Source organism: Lissotriton vulgaris, chromosome 6 (genome assembly GCF_964263255.1).
Source record: "Lissotriton vulgaris chromosome 6, aLisVul1.2, whole genome shotgun sequence".
Taxonomy (NCBI): Eukaryota; Metazoa; Chordata; class Amphibia; order Caudata; family Salamandridae; genus Lissotriton; species Lissotriton vulgaris.
The window spans coordinates 873937818-873957928 of record NC_141694.1 but is presented as its reverse complement, the minus strand read 5'-3'; the positions used below and the strand labels follow the sequence as shown (position 1 = coordinate 873957928).

The 20111-nt window shown below is 46.2% G+C and overlaps 1 protein-coding gene across 2 annotated transcripts in view; it reads right to left on the bottom strand.

Moving 5' to 3' along the window:
- The window catches only part of LOC147708099 (uncharacterized), a 958668-nt gene that overhangs the window by 14565 nt on the left and 923992 nt on the right, over positions 1-20111 (bottom strand). For both annotated transcript variants that reach the window (XM_086926871.1, XM_086926872.1), the window contains exon 14: positions 9386-9531. In XM_086926871.1, coding sequence (XP_086782997.1) covers positions 9386-9531 — 146 coding nt within the window. The remainder of the gene's footprint in view (positions 1-9385; positions 9532-20111) is intronic.

The following is a 20111-nucleotide window of genomic DNA, read 5'->3' as shown; positions in this document are numbered from 1 at the left end:
AAATTGTGAATGTGTTGTGAAAACTTCTAATATATAGGTCTCCAACCTTTTCTGTAGTAAGAGCTACTTATGTTCAATGAAAATCATCTCAAGCTACTAATCTGATTAGAATTTTAATACTGACTACATAAGACAAGTTTACACTTTCGTCTCCAATACACACTTTTCAATTTTTGTATATATATTTTAATACTACCAAGCAATACCTTCTAATTTAGTAGGCCGGGCTGCACCCAGGAGAGCTACTTATAGGTAGTTGGAGAGCTACTAGTTGCTCAGGAGCTAATCGTTGGAGAGGCCTGGTCTAATATTATGTCAGGTGAACCGGCCAGGCACCATTCTGCCTTGGTCTTCCTGATCAAAGTATTAGATCCAGGAGAGAAGGAATTTGGTTAGAACTTTGGTACAGATCTTGGCCTGCACATTGATTTGGGATATAGGCTTAGAAGAGGCACATTGATCTACCAGGTTTCCTAATTTTAAAAGGACTGTAATAATCCCCTCTCGAATCCTGGGTCAAGGATGTTGTTTTTGGTGCCTGCCCAAACACATCTATATAAATAAAGGACCTATTTTGGGTGTTAAGCATTTGAAAGTTCAATTGACAGACCAATTATACCAGGGTTTATCAGGATGCAAGTTGGGAGATGGTGTCCTCAATCTTAAGAGATCTTCTGATAACGCAATTAGAATCCACATTTGATAGTGTGGTTAAAAAGAGGTGAAAGAAAATTGAGGCCTATACAGCCTGATTTAGTGTGTTTGCTGACTATTTCAAGCTCATGTAAAGGGAGGCAAATTGTTCCATCTCCTCTTGTCAGCAAACAAGAATAGTCCCATTTTTTAAACAAATCTCTCCTACATGACAAGAGTGATCTTCTCAATGAAATTACCTTAGAAGCTCATTGCTGCACTTGCAATAACTGCTCTGGTATGCAAGCCAATGGTGCTTAGCATCATTCTTCAAGTGCTGCTTTAATGAGATTTAGTACACTACTGGTGCTAGCACTGTTTTGCGCTCTCCTGTCAACATGTAGCTCTGTTCTCTTCTGCCAACCTGTACCTGTATTCCATGTCAACCTGAGATTGCTCCAATGCCTCAATTTTTCTTTCCTATTTCATTTAAAAAGGGATTTATAGCTCATTGCCCTTTCATGGATTACTAGTTTCAATGCCTCCCATAGTATGATATGCTATTCGACAGAGCCTGTGTTAGCTTGGAAATAAGATTGCTTACTCAGTATATATGAGTCAAGAGTATATCTTTTAGCCACCATGCATTGAAACTCGAAATGCCAAACCTCTCCCCTTAGCTGATATCCAGCATCAGTGGGGAATGGTCAGATATGCTCAGGGGAGAATGGTACATCAGAGACCAAAGTGGGAGTTAGCTATAGGAATAAAGAAATAATCTAGGGGCATATTATCAAGGGGGTTTATCTCCGCTTTTTTGGCTTTAAAAGCCAAGAAAGCGGAGATAAAATTATCTCCCTATTACCTAGCTGTCGCTAACACCAGTTAGCGACAGCTAGTAGGAGATAGCAACCATCTTGGGCCCCACTTTGCATGTCAGTGATATTTATCACTAATGATATGCAAAGTGGGCGTGCCAAGATGTTAGCGACTGGAAACAGTCGCTAACATCGCTATCTCCAAAAGCTAACACCTGCCCTGAGCAGTTCTTAGCCATGTTATCCAATGGGAGGTGGATAACATGGCTAAGAGCATTAGCTCGGTAATGCATGAATATCGCTGACTTTTCAGCGATATTCATGCATTGCGGCGATTTTTAACGCATTTGCGATAAACCTTGGTAATACCAAGGTTTATTTGCGGTAAAAAGCGCCGCAGCTCAGCGGTAAATTTTCCCCGCTAACCAAGCAATAGCGATAATTATCGCTATTGCCTGGTAATATGCCCCCTAGACTTTAAAAAGATGTATGCACCCTGAGAAAAAATTATAGGTCTTGGAAGCAGAATATAATGCAAGCCTACGTAATTGGATGCATCCCAATTAAACTGTGGATCTAGGGACTATCTTTCAAATCCCACTCCATAACTCAATTTAAGCCACCTGCATCAAAAGAATCCCTGATGGGTACTTAAGTAACATATGTCTAAGTACTGAAAGAAAGAAAGTGGACACAGAACATAGGGCATAAATGGTTAAGCATATGACAGGATGCCCTTCTAAGGATCCTGAGACCATGAGGTAGCTGGCTTGAGTGCTACACTCTATGGCTTGTATTTTGAAGGAGGAGTATCTTTCTACATAAAAGAAATGTTACTCCTCTGTTACAACTCTGGACTCGTGTGGGTCTATTAAAGAAGTAATATGCTGGGTGAGTGTTGTTTTGGGGACTTTATGACTCCGCCTCTTTTGATTTTGTATGTTAAAACTATTGTCATTCCAAGATACAGAACAGGGGCCTTTCTGTCACGTCAGATTTAAGCGACATCTCAGTGAGACGTGTAATACTATATAAGATAGACAGCAAGCCCCTGTACAAATGTGTCATTCTAAGAAGTACGTATGTATGGTGGAGAAAACCTGGAAAGAAGAGACAGGTTGTTTAATGAGGAACTCTGAATCTCGTCCTTCCCTACTCTTTTAACCTGAAGCATCAGTCACTCACCTTCCAAGACTCTTACTCTCAACACAGAGAGACAGAGTGAGCTCAATCCCACTCAGCTGCACACTACTCCGATCAAAGAATATTTCAATCCACCAAAAAAACTAATCAATTAACATAGCAAATATCACCCAATTAAAGCAGAGGAGTTAGAATATCAAGATTATTGTATTTTGAAACTCACTAGAAGAAGGAACCAAATCAGTATAGCATTTAAAGGATATTGACATTTGGAGACCCGCCATACTGCGGTCTGCTATTAATATTACTGGGGTTAGGGCACAGCATTGCCCTTGGTCTCACAGTCTTTGTAGGTCAACCAGATATCGAGCCATAGTTCTTTTAAAGCTGCTACTCTGAGTGTGGTCCCTGAAGACACTTGAAAAAACCTCCATGCAGGAGATCAGGAGCTGTGTTTTAGTGCAAAAATTAATTCATTTAGAGACCTATGAATGTCAAGGGCGATGTCCACCCAGAGTTCATTTTCCCAGGGGTTTACTCATGCCGCACTCAGGTTAATGTTCGTTTAGGGAGCGGCCCCTTTTGTTTCGCGGTTACGTTTCTTGCAGTCTGAAGTACATTTGCAGCCAGTGATCCCACTTTTATGCACCATCTCACCTCAATCTAAAGAAGAAAGACTTAGACTGGCATATCACTTTCAACTTTTCTGAGTGTAAGAATATGTGTCTAAATTCCATGCAACTTTTGCATGACCGCTTCAAAAGACTTCCTAAGATGCTTCAAATGCCAAGTGTAATAAGGGAAACGCCCAAAAGTAGCTAGCGAAATTTGCATGGTCCAAAGCAGGGGAGAGAGGTAAATCGCCGCGATCGGAGAAAGATGGTAAGGCAGCGGCATCTACGCAGGACCCGGAGCCTACTCTTCATGATGTCATGGCGGCCATTAATGGGGTTTGTGCATCGGTGTACTCGGTCAAAGTGGAGGTCTCTCTCATCAGAGCTGACTTCAGGAAGATGGACGAGAAGGTCAAGGAACTCAAGATAGTTACTAGCGCCCTCCAGACGGATACATCCAAACTGCAAACACAAATGCTCAAAATGCAGAAGAAGCAGGAAAGAATGTCTCAACAACTCGATGATTACGAAGGCCATGCCCGCCGCAATAACATTCGTATTTTAGGGGTCCCGGATAGAACGGAGGGGCCGGCGGCGGACCTGTATGTGGAAGATCTCATCACAAAGCACCTCAAACCTAAGACTCTGTCCAGCTATTTTTCTATCGAAAGAGCCCATAAGGTACCAGGAGGTAGACCAAATCCCGGAGCACCCCCGAGGCCCCTTATCGCTCGGGTGTTCAACTACCGGGATAGAGACATTATCCTGCAGACTGCACGCTCCAATCCCCCCCTGAAGATAGACAACTATGAGGTGGCCTTTTTTCCTGATTTCACGGCCAAGGTTCAGGCTCAACGACGCAGCTATCAGGCGGTGAAGAAGGATTTGAGAGATAGGGAGGTCAAGTATGCGATGCTCTTTCCTGCGCGTTTGAGAGTGGAGTCAGATGGCAAGTCATGGTTCTTTGACTCTCCAGAGGCTGTCTGGGAATGGATGGAAGGCTGGACCACGGTGGGGAGCCGGAGGAGGGATCGACCTGGTAAACCTGGCCAGCACAGAGATGTCCGAATGGAGGTGGCTCATAATGGCCCAGTGGAGGATGACAGGCAGCTGAAGGAACAGGACTAATGGCCATGGGCTACAGGATTGGAGAGCCCCTGCTCAGTTGAAAGCGCAAGTAGGGGGACAGGGGGGAGGGGTGGAAATGCCCATCATTGCGAGACTTTCTAACAAGGGGTTCCTAATGTAATGGTACAGACTGATGGGTTTCATAGATGTGATCTGGAAGGGACTCTATATCGTTAAGTGCAGATGGCTACAATACAAGTACTTGTGATGTGTACTTGCGGGAAGGGTTGTCAAATCTACCCCTTGTATTTTCAGCATTTTGGGGGGGAGTGAGGCACTCTGCCAGGTTTGGGCGTGGGTAGTTCTAAATCCACGGGCAGGGGTGCAGGGAGGGGGTGGAAGCTGAGGGGGGGGGATGGGGGGGTGTTTCAAGGTTGAGTGTTTAATTGGTATGATGGTTGGGTCACTGATCTTTGCGAGTGATGTAATCACAGAGCAGCTTATTGATACACAATGTGACACTGTGAGTCTAAAGCGTAACATAGCCATATTGAACATTGGACGGCAATTGCTGAGTGACAGGTTCATGTTCTTTCCTACATAGTGATGATCCGAATACGAGGAATGGGTGCGATGCACGGCTATGGGGCAGGATAGTAACCGGACCCTTTCTATAATGTCCTGGAACGTCAATGGGTTTGGGGATAAGATTAAAAGGGGAATAGTGCCTAAAGAGACACTCACCTGATGTGGTCTTGCTGCAAGAAACGCATCTAGTAGGTCAGAAATCCAAGGCCCTCACCAGGTGGGGATACAAACTTCTGGTACATGCAGACTACACCACGGGCTCAAGGGGAACGGCTATATTGGTAAGGAAAACTACACCCCTTATTGTTTATAAGACATGGGCGGACACGGGGCCGTTTTGTGGGGGCAGAGGCCCAATGCGATGGAAAGGATATTAACATTCTCTCTGTCTATTTACCGCCCGCTCTGGGCAAGACGGCACTGGAAGACCTAGGTAGTAGGTTGACGAGACTCTGGGAGGGCACACTGATTATGGGGGGAGACTACAACATGACCTTAGATGACACTGTTTATTGCCACCCACCAAAGCCTAAAGAGAAGTGTAACGACCTAATGGCTGATTTTGCGAAGGCGCTGGGTTTGGCAGATGTGGGCCGTGCGCTTCACCCCACTGATAAATGATTCACGTACTTTTCTAGTGTCCACCGTAGTTTATCACATATTGACTACTTCCTCACACATCTGTCCTCAATAGGTAATTTCGCCCAATATAAAGTCTTGCCCAGAGGATATTCGGACCATTCCCCGGTCTGGATGGAATATACGCACTGGGAATGACAACCACGCACCACTATAGTCCTTAACCCATGGCTCCTACATATACCAAATATTAGGGATGAACTCCGCACACAAACGGAGAACTATTTTACTGAAAATGTGGGCTCAGTCGACTCTGCACAAATAATATAGGAAGCATTCAAAGCGGTTCTTAAAGGGAAAGCTCTGTCGTTATAGACGGGCTATATCACCAAAAAATACGAACTCTTGGTCCAGGTAGAATCTGACTTCCTTGAACTAGAGTGGGAGCATTCGCGAGATCCCTCACCGGACACTAGTCATAGACTCCTACTGAAACAAGACAAATACAGGATAAAAACCAGGGAACAGATGGCGGCTAAACATTGTGCAACCCAGCATAGACTCTATGAGCTTAGGGACAGGGCGGGTAGGACACTGGCGTGGTTGGAAAGACGAGAACAGGGGTTCAGATGGGTACACTAAATGACGACATCGGGAGGTGAAGCTGTGATTCACCCAAAAGAAATAGCGGAAGCATTTGTGGATTACTTTGGAACTGTATACTCCCCTTCCACACACTATACAGCTGAGGGCTCCCGTCAGCTCCTCATGGACAGCAATGAGCCGGGCCTCTCGGAGGCGGAAAGAGAGATCCTGGAGGCAGACCTCTCGAACGAAGAAATAAGCAAGGCCCTGGGACAGGTCAAATCTCGAAAGGCGATGGGTCCTAATGGCATTCCATTAGAGTGTTTGAAGGCCACTGCCTCTTCTGACTGTGCCACACCTGAAAGCCATGTATGAAGAAAGTTTAGAAGGGGCGGGCTACCAGTAGATCAGCGGCTAGCCACCATCATAGTCATTCATAAGCAGGGTAAGCCAACGGATAACTGTGGCTCCTATAGGCCAATTTCTCTGATTAACGTGGAGACAAAGGTGTTGGCAAAAGTCCCAACAAATAGATTGGTGACAGTTATTACTTCATTGGTCCACCCAGAACAAAATGGCTTTATGCCAGGTAGAAATACGGCCCTCAATATACGCCGTTGGCATAATGTGATGGGTCGTAGGAAGTATATTGAAGAGGACGCGGCGGTGCTCTCTCTCGACGCCTCCATGGCGTTGGATTCCACAGAATGGCCATACCTGTTCGAGGTCCTAAGGAAGGTGGGGTTGGGCCCTAAATTCATAGCCTGGGTAAAGCTTCTGTATACCGGTGTGTTGGGACAGGTGAGGGTTAATGGTTTTACCTCCCGGATGTTCCAGCTACGCAGAGGTACTAGGCAGGGGTGCCCGCTTTCCCCGCTGATTTTCTCTCTTGTACTGGAGCCGCTTGCGGCCTGGGTGCATAGAGACGTCATGGTGCGTGAGATGCACTGGGCAGCTGAAGTGGAAGATCGAATATCACTCTATGCAGACGACATTCTGCTATATCTAGCATCCCCGTACAAATCGATCAGTGTGGTGCTGGACATATTCACGAATTTTGGTAAATATTCGGGATATGCGATTAATTGGCACAAGTCCGTATTGTTTATGTTGAGGGGCGAGGTGCCCCACCTCCCAACAGAATGTGCTACAACGGTCGCGACAGAGGGGTTTTGCTATTTGGGGATTTTTGTCACTTCAGACCCAGTTTGTTTCTACAGCTCTAATGTGGCCCCACATTTGGCCAGACTGCGAGTAGATGTAAAACATTGGAGGACTCTGCCCCTAACACTGGTGGGCAGGGCGGCACTCTTTAAAATGCTAGCCCTTCCTCGCTTTCTTTACATATTACACACCTGTCACCACAGGGTCCCGGACTCGTATTTTAGAGCTGTTTAGGGGGAGATTTGCACGCTGCTGTGGGATGGAATTGCACTGCAGAAATTGACAAAAGGCTGGTACGACTGGGGCATAGCACTTCCTGACCTACAGCGTTACTACTGGGCGGCGCAATTGGTGACCGTTAATCACTGGATATATCACCCCCAGATGACCCAGCATATACCCTTGATAGATACCAAACTGACCGATCCGGATATCTAGGGGCCCTGTACACCACTGATAGGAAAAACAAGGGGAGGTTCTTCGGACCCACCAAACATACATTGGAAATCTGGCGTGTAGTTACTTCCCGGCTGGGATGGACGGGCGTTCTCTCGCAAGCCACACCGCTGTGGTTCATTCAGAAACTGAGCATGCTGTGCTATCAGCCAGGGTTTTACAAATGGGACCTTATCGAGGTATCAGCGGTGAGGGATCTGGTTAAGAAGGGAGCAATACTTACCTTTGGTGATCTCCAGAAACAATATCATCTGGCACAAGGAGAAATGTACAGGTATTTACAAATCAGACACACGATACAGGCAGCGTTCCCGTCTCTCAAAGATATAACAGATTCGTCACCTCTGGAAGACCGCTTGCTAGATGGGCCTCTCAATTCGAAGGCAATATCTCTAACTTACAAGAAGTTGAGTAATAACCTGCTGGACACCTTCCCGAAGCTCAGAGAGCGGTGACAAGACAACATTGGCCCTATAGATGATGAGGACTGGCAGACGGCACTTATGTCCCCACGTGCAGCGGCTATCACTCAGAGATTTCGGTTGATTTAACTTAGGGTACTCCACCGATCATACATCACACGGACAGTTTTGGCGAGAATAGGAACTAGACCTGATGACGGTGTGTGAAGGGATGTGGTCAGAAGGCCACATTTTACCATACACTGTGGGCTTGCCCCAAAATACGTGCCCTTTGGGAGGGAGCCTCAGACCACATGTGCACAGCTTTGGGAAAGAACATAGTGTTAACTCCACAGCTGGGATTATTAAACATTTGGGAGGCGACTGACCTAACGGAAGTTGAACAGCAATTTACGACACTGGGGTACACGCTGGTGAAAAGAGAGCTGTCTAAAGGTTAGGGGGGAACGAGCCCACCACTCGTCACCCTGTGGGTCAGAGAAATGGATAGGTGTATACCAGCAAAGACAAAGGTTTTTAAGGCTAAGGGGTGCCAAGAAATGGGATAGGAAGTGGTCACACTGGTATAAGCATCGGGGGGATCCCTGTGTGTCGCCTACTGTTGAAATGGAAATGCATAGACAGGCGAGACTTGTAGGAAATGTGTACTATGTAACCAGGATTAATGTCTGCATGATTATTTTGCTGCAAACATTGAATATGTCGTCCGATCATGTAATTTATGGCTGTGATTGAAACCAATAAACAAAGTTTAAAAAAGAAAAAGAAAACTGCCTTACTCCAGCTATATGGACTGACTTTTCAAACTGGTGCTGCTCCTTGCTAACCGACTATTCATTCCAATGATTACACCAAGACACCGATAAAGTTGATGGTCCTGTATGGCGTCAGGACTTTGGGCGAATGCAGTGACCGCAGGGTGGATAGTTCGACGGAGCGGTCCCTTGATAGTTGCAGACGCCCTCTGGTGATATGAGGATAAAGAAAAAAAAAGAAGTGCACCTGTCTCCTCTAGCACTCGGCAGGCAGCAAAGGACTATGGTATGTTTTCTCTATTTGTCTGTGCTTCATGCACAATAGATCCTCTTGCTGGTACTGAACAGAATGCATACTGTGGAAAAAAACTTTAGGCATTAAGGAAGTAAATAGTTAGGAAGGATCAAAGCATCCCGCTTCCAGTTCTCTAATTCCCAGGTACACAAACTTAAGTATAACATCACCTGGTCATCGCATAATTTAAGCTGTACTGATACAGGATGTATTTGCTCAATTTTAATTGCTGCTAGCAGATTAAAAAAAAATAAAGGATACTCACTTTTCAATAGGTTTTTCACTTTCACAGACCATCTGTTCTGGCTTTTCCTGGATTTGCTCTGAAGCATAACCCTCGGAGCCCTCTGTAAATTGTCTCGTTTCGGGGGCACGTTTTGTCTTATTTTCTTCGGGAAATAGATAAGCCACCTGAAATAAAGCGCAGGGATTAGATGAAAAATAGTTGTGTTTTTCTTACGACAAACTCCTGGATGTTGAAATTGAGTTTGCTTCTTTCCCAAAGAGCCGTTTTCCAAAGAAATTGGATGCACGTGAAATGATTGTCAGTCACAATGTTTTTACATACATGTATAGTTTGCTCACATTTCTTCGGACAGAACCATTTTGTGAAGAGTTTTCAGTGTAAAATACTGATCGCAAACTTTATTTTTCACTAAAATATGCAGAAACGATGTTACCCATAATTGAACATCTTCGAGATGTACAGGCACCATATTTTACAAAGTCGCCAGTATTCCAACTTCCACTTTCTGAATCTGGCCTTTGATGATTTTGACATTCCAAACAGGTGGACTTTCTAGCAACATCCTCAGTTAAGCACGCATTGTTCCCCTACAGTTATTTTTTCTCAAAACCAAACCACTTCTTTTTACTTTCAATATATTTTTGCTACATGCACAGTTGAGATGGCTGTGCGGGGGCAATATTTCTCTGTGTGAGGCTTATTTTCTTTGTTGTTGGTCTCATGGGTGCAGAATGAGCAAAATGATGGTACAAAGTCTTTCGGGATGAAGACATAATCAATGTAAATGAGCACTATTTACCTACATATTTATTTTTAGTTTAGTCAATTCACTTCCCTAATAAAGTGGTGTGTGTATATATATATTCTTTTGGGACATGAAAATGTGTACCCTGCATGTCCTTCTGATATGTACATCAACGTCATGAGCTAGATGTCAAGTGAAATTCCAACTGCCACGTTTGCACAAGGTCAGTGTAAATATTGGAAAATATGTCTGGCACAGGAGTGCGTAGACGCCAGGCAGGGAAGGGTTAAATAATGTCTTAAGGTGGTGGGGTAGAATGATGGTGGCTCTGTGGGAGGGAGGGAAAGAAAGCACCGAATAACTCGGAGTCATTTTCAGACCCGAGTAGGAGGTAGAGGTTTGAGGGAAGTATGTTGTGGAAAGCGACGCTTTATATTTTAATCGTTGGTCAATAATCCCACTAGTTGTTGACATGAGGCAAGGGATATAGCACGCTCTGCGCTTCATTATGCAGGTCCGGGCTTCGGGCAGAGGCTTTTTGAGGCATGAGCAAAGAGGGCTCTGGCCCAGGGCCCAAGCCTTTCATGGGGCCCCCTGATAGAGCCAGCTCGGTTCTGCCCTGGTGACCCTGAATAATTCTTACCCAGATTGTAATACACTCTGACACATCACCCATATTCAAAATAAATGAATGGAAAATAGTATTTGAAACAGACATTTGCAGAGAAATGTTGCATTTGTTTAATTCTTACATATCAAAGCCGGACCTCACATATTCATATGTCACAGAGATTATTTGCAGTAATATAAGTGACCTGCTGCTGTGTTACAATATTGAAAACACACCTCACTATCCCTAAATATGAGGTGTAAACACATTTAGAATATGGACCACTGTATCTTTCCACTATCAGTGACCTGGTTAAAGAGGGCATGAAAGAGCTAAAAAATTATCATAAATTCAAAGCTGTTCCGAACAGAGGCCCCCAAAATACGTTTGGTCCAGGGCCGCCAAAATCCTTAAGATGTCCCTGACCTCGGGTGCAGTCTGTAGGCCATTTTGTGCCCCATGTCATTCTTTCTGTGTCTTAAGCCAAGTCTTGAGTGCTTCGCTTTTCCCTGCAGTTTTTATGTAATGTGGGATGGTATGGGCCTATGAGGGAGTGAGGCTTGGGGAGCGCAAACCAACATTTGTTCTCCTACTTCTGTGTAATGTTCTTCTGTTTGTGGTATGAGTCGGGAGGAGTTGTGTAGTGTGCAGGAGTGGGAGAAAATAACCTGTCTATGGTTTTTGTGTTATTTTCTGCAAGGTGCAAGTCAGAGGTCTCCAACTTTTTCTGCAATAAGAGCTACTAATAGCCAATGAAAATCATCATTGGCTACTAATATTACTAGTGTAATAATAGTGACCTCTTCAGACAACATTATATAAATCGCCACCTGTGAGAATGTGCCATCTTTCTTGCATTGGTATGCCCCCACTTTTTTCTGAACTGCTGATGTACTTTGACTGAGTGTGCCCTGGGTCCCTGCCAACCAGGTACCCTGTGTTCCTTCCCTAAAACTATGCTGAAACAAAATACCAAATTGACATCTCTGGCTCCCTGTCAACCCCTAGTAAATGGTACCCTAGGTACCCAGGGCATGGTGACCAGAGAAGACCCCTGAGGGCTGCAGCACTAATTGTGCCACCCTCAGGGGCCCTGTACCCTGGCACCCACCCACTGCCTTTGCAGGCTGAGTGCCTAAGTACAGAACTAAAACAAGAGTCGACATGGCACACATCCCTGTGTGCCATGCCCACAGAACCCACTGCCCTGGCATACTTCAGTCACCCCTCTAGCTGGGTGCCCTATGCCAGAGGTGAGGGCACAGGCGCATGAGCCCTGTGCCCCTACAGTACCCAGGGCCATTCCTGGGCACTGTAAGTGCAGTGATGCCATTTAAGAGTTTATGGTGCTGGGAGGTTGTCTTTACGAACTCCACAGCACCATAATGGCTACACTGAAGACTGACAAGTTTGGTATCAAACTTCTCAGCACATTAAACCCGCACTGATGCCAGTGTGGGATTTAATGTAACATGCACGAGAGGGCATCTTAGAGATGCCCTCCAAAACCCGCACCTACAATCCACGTCTGGGCTGAGTGGCTGCAGAGGCTGCCACACAGCAGACATGTTGCTGGACCCCTGGGTGGAGAGCCCCCCGCTCTCCTGGGTCTGCAACAAAGCACATCCTGGGCGAGGTGCTATGTCTCCTACCCCAGGATGGACAGGGGAAAGCTTCAAAGGCATTCCGCCTCTGAGAGCTTCTCGAGACCATTTGCCGCACCGAACAACCAGCCCCCCACCAGTATTACCCCCACTCTGGCGGGAAGACTGGCGGGAAAAACTACGTCAGGAAGGGGGGTGTGCAACCTGTGCCAATTCCACCCCTCAGGTGGAGGAGGCGAGGTGAAGCAGGACCCGGGCTCCGGCCATCTTGCAGATGGGGAGTCCTGCCCAATCACAGCTAGGCTCCTGCCCCCCTCCCACAGGAGAGCAGCAGGCTAGGGGGTGTACTCACCTCAGGACAGGGACCCATTGGTCCCTGCCCTTGCCCTACCTGTAACGCCCCTAAATTTAGTATTTAGGGGCTCCCTGAACCTTCCTTCCTTAGATCCCGATACCAAAACAAGAAGAAGATCAAGAAGAAGAAGACCCGCCGCGCAGCTGCTAGCAACAGGACAACAACAACTGACTTGGCCCCAGCCCTACCGGCCTGTTGATCCTGGAACCTGCTCCTTCCTAATCCCGGCGACCTACGCGGACAGCAAACTTGAGACACCCAGAGGACCTGCCTGCCTTGACCCTCTCGAAGATTGGGACTCCCTACAGCAGATGCTATGCTGCAACAACCCACCTAGCTCGGTCCAGACACCCCCACCTCACCATAAGGCAGTTGGAAAAAGATCTCCGCCAAAGAGCCCCTCTTTGAGGTGAGCCCGTCGGGGATTGCACCGCCTCCCCGACGAGGAGCAACTGCCGATGATGAAGCATGACATCCTTCGGGGTGTGTGAGGCCATTATATCCAACAAAATGGATGCCCCAGGATGTTACTCTAACATCTGTGGTCATGCCAGCTAAACACTTCCCTCAGTTTCCATAGGAACAGTACAGCGACCTCTCTTGTTTCCTTAGTGCAAAACACGGACACAAGCTGCAACTGGACCTTCCACCCACCCCCATGGGTGGTTAACCGTGTCCGTTGATCGATTGATCACCTTCTCTAAACTCCCTTCCTTTGATACACAACCCACCTGGTGCCAGCCAGGAAGCTCGGGACCAGCCCACTCTGCACCAGCCGAGCCCGGGCCGGGTCAACCCGAACCAAGACCACAAGGACGTCCCCCCGGCGACTGGGACCCAAAGTCCAGTGCCCAAAGACCCCCTTTGAAGAACCAGCCGACGCCTGCAGACTCAGAACCGGAGGTCACCCCCATCGCGCCAGCTGGGGGTAAGCTTTTCCAACACCCAAAGACACCCCTGCACCCGGCGCCCCGCGTCCCCTATGCCTCCCTTTGGGGAACCTACCTGTGCCCCAGCCTCCCAACTTACCTTTCGAAGTGCTGGTCGCCCCTGGAGAGTCTCCGTCCCGAGCCTGGAGCCTTTGTTCCCTTTTCAAGATCCTCATTGAATAACATTGAACGCCCGACGGCTCAAAAGCACCCTGCACCCAGCCGCCCGAGTGCCGCTGGCTGTGACGTCTTTGTCCTATCCTACTTCCCCCCCTTGCCCTGAGCAAGTGACCAGGAGCCCAGCTCCCAGAGCCGCGTGGCCTACTAGCCAGCAGCCACCAACCGAAGGCCCCTTTTCCCTCATTGGATATCATTGGGCCTACCTACCTCTGCACACGGCCGCCCCTGTGCTGCTGGGATTGAACTGACTGTACTTACCTGACCCTGGGGGAACCCTGAGTCTATGCCCAGAACCTCAACCTCACCAACCAAGTACTCACCTGGAAACCAGTAATTCACTTACCTGCCATTGGATAACATTGACCCATTTTGACTCGAAAATTTTCTCTGTGTAAAGTTTTGAAAACTGAAAATATTCCTATAAAATCAGCCAAAGTCCGAATTCCAAAGTACTCACCTGTGATCAGGGGAGAAGCCAGTACTGTACCTTTCCGCCCAGTACTGAACCGCAAAAGTAATCCCTAGCGAGTTTACTAGTAATCTGTATTTTCTCCATAGGAACCCATTGTCTGCTTTTCTATGAAATTTCTTCTAAGTGTCTACATTTGAAAACTGCAAATATTCTTTAAAAATTTTACGAAATACTGAAACGCAATTACCTACCTGTTTTGAGTTAAGCCCCCAGTGCTGGCCCTAGGAGACTAGTGCTGGGTTACAAAAGTAACGCAATCGTACTTTACCTGCAACCTGAATTTCCTCCCATTGAATAACATTGTCAGATTTACCTTGAAAAATTTCTAAGTGTGAACTTTTAAAACAGCTTTATATTCCTGAAAATTCCTCACAGTAACTAAAAGTTTTTGCTAATTTGGTTTTAGCTTAGATCCCAGGACTGATTCTTAGATCTAGTCCAGGAACGACCAAAGTAATCCAGAGTAATCAACTGTACTTATCGATTAACAACCCATTGAACTCAATGCTAGACTGTGTTTCAGAACTGTGTTGCTTACAGTTTATACTGTAACTATTGTGTGCACAACCTTTATTGCTTCCTTGCAAAGTAACTACACGAGAATACTTATATCGAGAAAAAGATATTTTTATAACTGTTGCTTCTAAAAATAAAACAACTATATCTTTGGATATACAAACAATTGGCCTGGAGTTCAGTCCTTGAGTGTGTGAAACCTTTTGCTGACTGAGTGTGTTCAACAAATGCTTTACACTGTCCTCTGGTACTGCCTTACTGATCGACCAAGCTACCACTTTGGAGAGAAAGGTCAGTTCTGACTTTAACCTCTGTTATCTTAGATCTAGTCCTGGAACGACCAAAGTAATCCAGAGTAATCAACTGTACTTATCGATTAACAACCCATTGAACTCAATGCTAGACTGTGTTTCAGAACTGTGTTGCTTACTGTTTATACTGTAACTATTGTGTGCACAACCTTTATTGCTTCCTTGCAAAGTAACTACATGAGAATACTTATATCGAGAAAAAGATATTTTTATAACTGTTACTTCTAAAAATAAAACTATATCTTTGGATATACAAACAATTGGCCTGGAGTTCAGTCCTTGAGTGTGTGAAACCTTTTGCTGACTGAGTGTGTTCAACAAATGCTTTACACTGTCCTCTGGTACTGCCTTACTGCTCGACCAAGCTACCACTTTGGAGAGAAAGGTCAGTTCTGACTTTAACCTCTGTTATACCTCTGGGGTTGGTGGACTTTATACACACTGTACTTGCTTCTAGTCCAGTATATATAGAGCCACTTTCTCACATTGGTGGATCAGCGGTGGGATACAAACTTGCATTTGTTGGACTACTTGGTTACCAACTGATCACACGACAGAACTCGCCTTTAGAATTCTGAAATTGGTCTTTTCCAAAAATACTAAAAGTCTGATAGGGCCTTGAGTAAGTCGCATTAGAACTTCTGAAAAATCAAAGTCACTACAAGCTAGGGTAGAGGGTTAGAACTATCAGGTTATAATGTCTCAAGACAACCCAGGTGTTAGTGAAGATAATACAGACCTGGTGGAGGAACTCGACCTCACACCTTACTTGCATTTGGACTTCAAGGAATTGAGGGCCCTATGCAAAGTTAAACGAATAACTGTAGGTTTGCACCCAACCAAACAAGGGCTCCAGGAGCTCCTGGCTGAGTATGCAAAAGACCACCCCTCTGAGCAGGGTGACACCTACCCAGAGAAAGAAGAAAGGGGAGTGGGGGAGGATAATGACCCCCCCCTCATCCTTAGGGAAAGAAGAGGCCCTGTACCCTTAATTCCAAGAGTCAGCCTTTGGGAGCCTGGGAACCACACAGGTGGACTGGGCTCCAGAGAATACATTGGGGAAAACCCCAATGAAGAGGACAACTTTCTAGCAAAGTTTGCCAAGAGATTAGACCTAGAGACCAGACTCTTGGCTCTAGAAAAAGAAAGAAAAGAGATGGGCTTAGCCCCCATCTCTGGTGGCAGCAATACCAATAACAAGGATAGAGAGCAATCTTATGATCCTAAAATCCCCAAAGGGATTGTCCCTAAATTTGAGGAAGGTGAAGACATCACCAAGTGGTTCACAGCCTTTGAGAGGGCTTGTGATATCAGACAACTAAAGAAACCTCTCTGGGGGGCACTTTTTTGGGAACTGTTCTCTGGTAATTGCAGAGACCGACTTCTAACCCTTTCTAGGCCAGTTTCAGGGTCCTATGACCTCATGAAGGAAACTCTGATTGAGGGCTTTGGACTCACTACTGAGGAGTATAGAATTAGGGTCAGGGGGCTCACAAAACCCAGACCCAATCCTGGATAGATTTTGTAGACTACTCAGTAAAGACACTGGATGGCTGATTAACTGGACACAATGTGCATGACTATACTAGACTGTATAATTTGTTTATGAAGGAACACATTTTGATTAATTGCACAAATGAAAAGTTACATCAGCATTTGGTAGACCTAGGTCTAATTTCTCCGCAAGAATTGAGAAAGAAGGCAGACCACTGGGTCAAGACTAGGGGGACAAGGATAGCCACTGGGGGTGACCAAAAGAAGGTGGTCCCAACCCCCCCCCCCCTGCCCCCCAGGGGAAAGGTGGTGAGAATCCCCAAGATAACAAGTCTGAGTCTTCCAAAGGGCACCAAAAACCTGTTCAGGTTGGTGGGGTCCCAATCTACTCCCTATGTGCCACAGCCCTATAGGGGAAGAATCTTTGATCCTAACAAGGCCTATTGTAACAACTGTAAGAAGTTGGGACATTTAACTGTAGACAAGAACTGTCCCTACAACAAAGCCCCTAAGGCACCCATTCCAGCTACTCCCGGGACAGTAAATCTACAGATGGGATCAGAGGAGTGCGCAGAGCAAATCTGGGAGTACACTCAAGCTAGTCTAGTCTCCTTGGGGAATATGGAGGTTGCCAGTGTGGCTGGCTGGCCACCCAACTGTAACAAATATCTGCAATAACCCTCCATCAATGGAACTAGAGTAGAAGCCCTGAGGGATACAGGTGCCAGCATCACTATGGTAAGGGAAAAGCTGGTTTCCCCAGAGCAGTACCTGGTTGGGAAAACTTACCCAGTCACCAATTCTGACAGCATTACCACCCAACGCCCTTTAGCTATGGTGACATTAGGATGGGGGGAGGTTACTGGCCTGAAACTGGTAGTGGTCTCACCACAATTGCCAGCTGACTGCCTGCTTGGAAATGACCTGGAGACCTCAGCCTGGGCTGAAATTGAGCAAGTAACTGATGCAGCCATGCTGGGTATCCCTAGACTGGTGTGTGTCCAAACCAGAGCACAGAGCAAAAAGAAGGGTGAACAAGTGAGGTTGGAACCTGAAAGTATGGCCCAACCAGCCAAGAGAAAAAGCAAGGAGACTGGGGGACCAGCTCCTACACAGCCAACCTCTCAGGACCCCTCTCCTCAGGGAGAGGACATGGAAACCCTGGAGGGAACTGAGCCTATGGAGCGTGAGCCTTACCAGGCTGGACTCCTGGGCCCAGGGGGACCCACTAGGGAAGAGCTGTGCCAGGGTCAGCGAGACGTCCCCACTCTTGAAAGCCTGAGGCAGCAAGAAGCTGCAGAAGCAAAGGGAGATGTCAGTGGTACCCACAGAGCTTATTGGAAGGAGGGATTACTTATGCTGAGGCAAGAAACACGAATCCTGGAGCTACCAGGAGAATGGTAGTGCCACAGAAGTACAGGGAATTCCTCCTAACCTTAGCTCATGACATCCCCCTAGCTGGACACCTGGGGCAAACCAAAACCTGGGAAAGGTTAGTTAGCCACTTTTACTGGCCCCAGATGGACCAAAAAGTGAAGGAGTTTGTGAGCTCCTGTGTTACCTGTCAGGCCAGTGGCAAGACAGGTGGCAAGCCAAAGTCCCCCCTAATACCACTGCCAGTGGTGGGGGTACCCTTTGAACGGGTAGGGGTGGACATTTTGGGTCCACTAGAACCTCCCACAGCCTCAGGGAACAAATTCATTCTAGTAGTAGTGGATTATCCTACTAGGTATCCTGAAGCAATTCCCGTTAGGGTTACTACAGCTCCTGCAGTAGCCAAGGCCCTCCTAGGTGTCTTCACCAGGGTAGGGTTTCCTAAGGAGGTGGTTTCAGACAGAGGTACCAACTTCATGTCTGCTTACCTGAAATACATGTGGAAGGAGTGTGGGGTGCAGAACAAGTTCACTACCCCATACCACCCACAAACCAATGGTATTGTAGAAAGATTCAACAAGAAATTGAAGGGTATGGTCATGGGGCTCCCTGAAAAACTCAAAAGGAGATGGGATGTCCTGCTGCCATGCCTGCTTTTCGCTTATAGGGAAGGGCCACAGAACGGAGTGGGGTTTTCACCCTTTGAACTTCTGTTTGGTCATCCTGTAAGGGAACAACTTTGTCTTGTAAAGGAGGGTTGGGAGAGGCCTCTCCAAGAACCCAAACAGGACATTGTGGACTATGTGTTTGGCCTAAGGTCCAGAATGGCTGAGTACATGGATAAGGCAAAAATCCTGAGTCCAGCCAGGAGCTGAAGCACTGGTATGACCAAAAAGCAGCCATGGTTGAATTTCAACCTGGGCAACAGGTGTGGGTGTTGGAGGCAGTGGATAATAATACTTTATTTGATTAAAAAAAAATCATAAAAGGGTGGGCTAACCACCATGCAAGCAGTATTTGCTTCTAGTCCAGTATATATAGAGCCACTTTCTCACACCACCATATACAAGACTATGAGCAGTGATTCTCACCTCAGTTCATCGAGCATGGTTGCCAGCAGTAATGTAGAAAATTGCTTTGTCAATGCGCAAAACTCTACATGGGTAACAGATCATGGCCCTAGTTGCAGTGCCCCTGGCTGCCAGATAGTTACAACAGTAATAAGTCTCCCAAACACTTTATGATTTTTTTGCTCGAGTATCCGCTTTGAATATATTTTCAAAATTAGAAATGTAGCCATTTCCCAACAAACATCAGCATATGAGGTCTGAAAATACACACATTTTAGTCTTGAATTTACACTTTTCAAATTCGATACCATTTGCTGCAGGCTGGGGAGGCACACAATATTTGTCATTCTTTTTTAATTCCATTGCTGAGGGTTGGAGTTGTCAGTACTGAATGTTTATCTTTAGGAGGTCATATGTCATTTCTACTGTAACATGATGGCCAAGTCCCGCAGACTCCATGCCCAGAGGAATGGCCAGGAGACCCAGTTGAAGACTTTCTCCTCTTCTAACATGATCACACCAACAGTGCCCCCTTCCACAGAGGCAACTTCCAAAGCTGCAATGGCTGTATTGACATGTGAAATTGTGTCATGCTCGGGAATGAAACCATGCTGGTGTATATCCACCAACCCTGAAATTACTATGGATATCCTATTGGCCAGGATATGAGTATACCTTTTAGAATCTGTGTTAATTCAAGAGACTGGACGCTACAAGCCACAAAGGGTAGGACTCTTCCCCTTTTTGAGAAAGATAACAATATTGGTCTCTTTCCACGACCTGATGAAGCAAATTTAAAAAAGTGAAATGATCCCGAAGTACCAAAGCCAGAATATGTGAGATCACATAGAATTCTAAAGGAATTTGATTGGGACCAGAAGCATTGACCTTAGCTAAGGAACAAATAGCTGTCTCTATGTCAGACAGTCTATTAATTGGTGCAAAGCCTATATGGACTTAAAGCACTCCTCTTTATATAGATTTTGATAAAACAGCTAGAAAATCTTCCTAATACCCACATGATCTACCACAAGCACCCCTTTTTCATTTCTAATTTGCTGAATGGCATTAGTGCTGGCTGTAT